Source organism: Melanotaenia boesemani, chromosome 23 (genome assembly GCF_017639745.1).
Source record: "Melanotaenia boesemani isolate fMelBoe1 chromosome 23, fMelBoe1.pri, whole genome shotgun sequence".
In the NCBI taxonomy this organism is placed as follows: domain Eukaryota; kingdom Metazoa; phylum Chordata; class Actinopteri; order Atheriniformes; family Melanotaeniidae; genus Melanotaenia; species Melanotaenia boesemani.
In genome coordinates, this window is record NC_055704.1 from 23,509,223 (window position 1) to 23,514,691 (window position 5,469).

A 5,469-nucleotide genomic window follows, 5' to 3' on the forward strand; every position below is an offset into this window, starting at 1 on the left:
AAAGAAATGAAAGATAAATGGGCAGAAACAGGAACAAACTAACAAAAAAACAACAGAAGGGAACTGGCCCTCATCAAACGTAAACCATCACAAACACCTAAGAAAACCAGGTTACGGTGGGAGAAGCAGTCATGGCCAGTGGATGATTGGATGGAAGCTCAGTGATCAACAGTGAATCTGCATTGGCCAGTGGGGATGATGCAAGAACATGTTTGCCACAGGTCCATTGATGCATATAAAGATGAATTTTTGAAGAAAAAGAAATTCCCACAAATATGGATGATATGGGGTTGATGTCATAAAGTATTAGAGATGATGGTCTACGATAAATACACAGATGGACATTAAAATTTTGGACACTCATTCTTCCATCAATTGTAAATGAGTATAAAGGAAAAGCAGTTTTTATTTATTTTTATTGCATTGGGCTGTTGTGTTACATGTCCTGTTGTGTGTGTGAGGTGTGATGTTTCAGTTGCTAATGGGGATCTTAATTAATAAAATCATAAGGTCTAGTAATGATCAAGTCTTTAGGAGACACAACTACATGTGAAAGAAAGAAAAAAAGTCTAGAACACCAACAATCAAGTACAAAAATGTAGATTTTTTTCAGTCTCTTCTATCTTCTCCATCTCTTTCCAACGGCCTATTGTTTCATAATTCCACTGGTTCCAGTATGCGACCAGTTTTATAACTCCTTGTTTAAGGCTCCACCCTTTTAGACCCAGTTCAGTAAACTACAACAAAACCCCTTCAGTCAACTTTGAATGGGCGGCCTTTGGCATCCAGCCACCCTCCTCTTTCTCCACAGACCAGCAGACCAGTAACCTTTTTCTCCGATGGCACCATCACATCCAGCATCACATCTTTTTTTTATTTCTCATAAAGTGCAGACAACAGATCTTTTCAAAGAATAAAATCAGTTCATAAACTTATACTTAGTTGGTATTAATTACAGCTCAGAACTTTGTTAAAAAAAAAAAAAAAACAATGCTTAAAAAGGGAAAAATAAAATTATTTACACCACTAATAAAAGCGGAGTTCAAGCTACAGGATAAAGAGATCAAAGTGCCTTCTGTTTGAAATCATAGCACGTGTAGTGTTTTAAAAATATCAAACAAACTTCAATTTTCCCAGCAGTTCACATTTTAGCTTTGATGGAGGAAATGGGCAGCGAGTTCAGAAAGTGTTGCAGCGTGAAGAGGTACTCCTCAGGGTGGCAACGCAGGTGGGCGGCATGCGTAGACTCCTTCCACCTCCTGCTGTCCACCGCCACCCCCCTCCGCCTCCAGAAGTCCATCAGCTTCTCCAGGACAGCAGGGTTGCACATCACGTCGTTGTCGCTGGAGTAGAAGAGCGCTGGGGAAGTAACTGGGCTGTTGTAGAAAACCTGGATGCTGTTCTCATAGAGGTCTGCCGTGTGGGATTTAAAGAGCCAGAAGTAAAGCATGGCGGTGTTTTTGATGAAGCCTTCTAAACATGGCACCAGAGTCTTGCCAAGCCCTGAAGGACAACAAGGGACAGGATATAATTAAGCTTTTAAAAACCCAGTACGTCTATAAATAACCGTCTCTCCAAATTCTGATTGTTCAGATTAGAAAACAGTTTTTCCACTTCACCCTTGTCTATGTTAAATTGATTTGACCTCAGAGAAGACAGCAGTTTTTTGGAATTTTGTTGATTTATGTTGTTTTTTGTTGCAATATACACTTGAAATCTGCATTTTGTGCATCAAAACTTGGATTTTTCACTAATTTTGGGTTTGCAAAAGTGTTCTTGAGCCCATGCAGTGATTTTTCACCATCATCTTCAATGTAATAAAACTTTACACAAAAGTAGCACGTTATAAATATTACTTATTACTATTATTACTAACATCTTTTCCACGACCATGGGATGTTTCCTTCTACATGGTGAAATGAGCAGCTGCTCATTGCATTAGTTGGGGTTAAATAAGATAATTACCCATGCAGTAATTATCCAACAGAAGGCTCGTATCTATTTGCTTAGTTAAATCCAGGTGGTGGATTTCTTTGGCCACTCAGGTAATTTAACATGTTGCCAGTTAACCTAATAGGTAATGAGATGATCCATTACTTTGAAAAAATAATAAAATATTCTGTCTTGTACAATTTTAACTCAAGTCTAACAAATATCAGTGACATAGATGTTTATTATGAAAATATAGACTTAAGACCATATGATGATGTGTAAAATAAATTCTTTTTTATTTTTATTTATTTTGAGATATTATTTGGACTAAATGTGTTTCTAAATTAAGAAATCAGGCAATAAGGCCTGAAGTTTTGAGTCCAAAGCCTGATATAAATGGGTCCTAAATAAGGTCAGAAACAAGTCCCCCACAGAAACCATGCACATCTGAAACTGGAGCAGTAGGTCAGCTAATAAATTATTCTAAGTTCTGACACACATGGCCAACACAGAAGTAACCTGAGGTCCACTGTGACGCTGTTGGATCACTCTCTCTCACCTGTCGCCATGTGCTCCAGCGATCCGACCACTAGGCTGTCGTAGATGTGGCCTACCACCCTCTGTGCCAGACCCCCATGTTTTTTTGGCTCCTGAGCAATGTGGGTGAGAACTTGGGTAAAAGTGAAGCCACCGATAGAGGAGGCATGGACCAGCACGGCTCTCCCTGAGAACGGAGGTTCCTCAAGAATATTCAACACCTCTAACCCGTACCTGAGCCCCCACCGAGGCCACAGAAAGTGCAATACACTGCTCTGGACTAGGAGAACATCCATGCCACGGTCCAGGTAGAGGTCCCTGTACTTGGCCGCAGCCCCTGGCTGGGCCCCGAGCCAGGAAAAGAAAAGCAGAAGGGGACGGGAAGTGGAGCTAGAGTATGATAGCTTTTCTGAGGAAGTGGCTATTTCTGAAAGCAATGGAGATGAAGCATCTGCAGAGCTGGAGTCACTGAGAGAAGGTGGGAGGGATGAGATTGGACATAGAGCTGTGGGGGTCTGAGGGTCTTCATGGCATGCTGTGATTGGAGTGTAATAATAAATGATGCCATTGCGGATCCTTCTGGTAACAAACTTCCCTTTGTTGACTTCTTTAGATGTGGGTGCATCAGTCTTGACAAGACTAGAACAGAAAAAAGTCACACTGAAAATGAGATTATTCCCTTAAATAGAGACACCAGCATGGCAAACATGATCAAGCATGTGGGTCATTTAACTGCTGATGTCAAATATATACTTAAATATAAATGATAGCATTTCAGTGCACATGGTTTCTTTAGTATCTCATACATTTTTTAATGTCGTGTTGGCCTCCATCCTGATGAAGGCTTTGCTTATTTCAGACAGCTAAGTAGTAAAATCAACTTTTTTTAACAGGCCTGCAGCTTAGACCTGTCATCCACTAAAACCATTTTAATACACTGTGATACAATTTAAATGACTAACAAAAACTGACATCCTGCTTCAGCTGATCCCAGTGTCAATGACCTGTGATCTGAAACATGTTGCAAGCATCAAATATGAGGAATAAGCACACATTTTCCAGTAAACTGTAAAATATTTTCACTTTTTTTTATTTTCACTTAATTGGCTGTGGTTTTTAAATGGTTTAAATATATTTTACAAAGCATCTGCTCCTTTGGAAGAGGTGTACAAGAAAATAAATGTTTAACTTGTAAATAATTGTTTACATTTATAAAATCATTCATAAAATACTGACCACACAGCTTATGCAATTCCTGTAGGAAATAAGGGACTACAGCACTGTTTTTTATTTCAGCCACTGAAAAAATGATCTTGTTTCAGGGTTTTATAAGGACACATTGGTCTCTTTCCTGATTAATGCTTTGCACATTTCTGCAAGCATAGGTAAATTTTTTTTTACTATAGTTCAGACATGTCATCCACTCATAATAATGCATTATGATCCACATTATGCTACTTAAATTAAAACTGATATCCTCCATTAACATTTCATTTTTCAAAGTTATGGCAGTTTTGTTATCAAAAACAATGGCGGATATTTCTGAGACATGTTCCATGCATCAAATATGAAAATAGCCATACATTATTTTCAGGAGAGATTTCTGACTTTCACGTTTTTGTAATATTTTCACTGCCTCTGTTATATTTGCATTTCAAATATTGTCCTGTAAGGGCATATCTGCCTCTTTCCTGATAAAGACTTATTTCAGCAAGTGGAAATTGTGTTAAATAGATTGACTTGTAGTATTTACAGATAATCATAGTAACATCAACCCAATTTAGAACATTTTATATACCAACAATAACTTCATCAAGTCATAGCATAATTATTCAAACGTTACCTCTACCGCACTAACTTAGTTTCAATACCTAAACAACCATTACTAACGTTCTTCTAAGCAGGGCAGTGCATGTCTAACCGTGGACTGCAAAGTTCTGTGAAAAGGATGAGGGTTAATCACTCTTCCAAGAAGGGAACTGTGCTAATGACTCATTTTCACACCTAGGCGACCAGCTGGAGGCGGTGAACCCCGAGCATGACAGCATTCCTGCCGGGTGTCGGGAGTACACAGCCCATTATTAGCCAATTATTTTCCGTCCCCCCTTTTCTTTCTTTCTTTACTTTTTAAATAAAAGACAAGTAAATATTCATACAAGTTCCGCAAAGCGCATCGAGCCAAAGCAACGTGTCATTTTGTTACCCTGTGGAGAGCTGCAGGTTTCCCATGCTGAGAGGCTGCAGTGTGGACTAGTCCTCCTGGCCGTCTGGAATCACTTCTGACAGGCTCTCAGCGCTGCCTCGGTGCCAGTTTGCAGCGGTGACAGACAGCCTTCAATGTAAACGACCACCGCGAGCGCACCCTCGCTCCACCGGCTCTCACACACACACCTCCCCTTTAAACCAACCTCTGCAGTCGTTCATGAACGCGCACTCTTCTCCTTCATCGGTCGTAATGCTCGCTCTCGTCATATGAAACGAATTAACCCGGGTGGTTGACGTCCATGGACAGTAATAGAACAACCACGGACGAAAGCTGCCATGATCACATTATCATTAACAGATAGGTTAAAGAAAACACAATGGCTTCTCATGAAATATTGTATTTGTACTTCAGCCCATTTCTGGACTTTATAATAGTTCAAACCCGCCTCCCCCGTTGGCATTCATTATACACTCTTACCTCACAATAGGCTAAAAAGAGAGACTTTGAAAGGTCATACAGTACCAGTTCTGACCTACAAACGGCATTTAATTACAATACCTGTAACTACCACAAGATGGCGCCACAATACTTTCTATTCACTCAATAAAAAGCTCCATATAACTGTCAAAGAAGAGTGGCGCATAAGTCATGATATCTTTAAGGATTTCAGTTGTGATTTCTCATAGTCAAAACTATGTATAAACTCAAAAACCAATTAAATATTTAGTGTAAATTTGCCGTTGCCTTGGCAAACGCAAGTGCAAGGGAAGCAGCATGTACTTTTTAACTTTTAA

The 5,469-nt window shown here is 39.6% G+C and overlaps 1 protein-coding gene across 1 annotated transcript; it reads right to left on the minus strand.

The window, feature by feature from the left end:
• Nucleotides 1-613: 613 nt before the first annotated feature.
• LOC121634365 lies at nt 614-5,019 on the minus strand. Its single transcript, XM_041976929.1, has 3 exons — nt 4,673-5,019; nt 2,492-3,108; nt 614-1,503 (listed from the first exon to the last, which is right to left on the minus strand). Exons 1-3 carry the CDS (start codon nt 4,696-4,698, stop codon nt 1,142-1,144), a joined length of 1,005 nt encoding a protein of 334 aa, XP_041832863.1. The 5' UTR covers nt 4,699-5,019; the 3' UTR covers nt 614-1,141.
• Nucleotides 5,020-5,469: the final 450 nt, after the last annotated feature.

Coding starts and splice junctions, on each gene's coding strand:
- LOC121634365 (XM_041976929.1), bottom strand. CDS start 4,698: ATGGGAAACCTGCAGCTCTCCACAGG. Junction 3,109..4,672: donor AACCTGCAGCTCTCCACAGG/GTAACAAAATGA, acceptor TTTCTGTTCTAG/TCTTGTCAAGACTGATGCAC. Junction 1,504..2,491: donor GCTGGAGCACATGGCGACAG/GTGAGAGAGAGT, acceptor GTTGTCCTTCAG/GGCTTGGCAAGACTCTGGTG.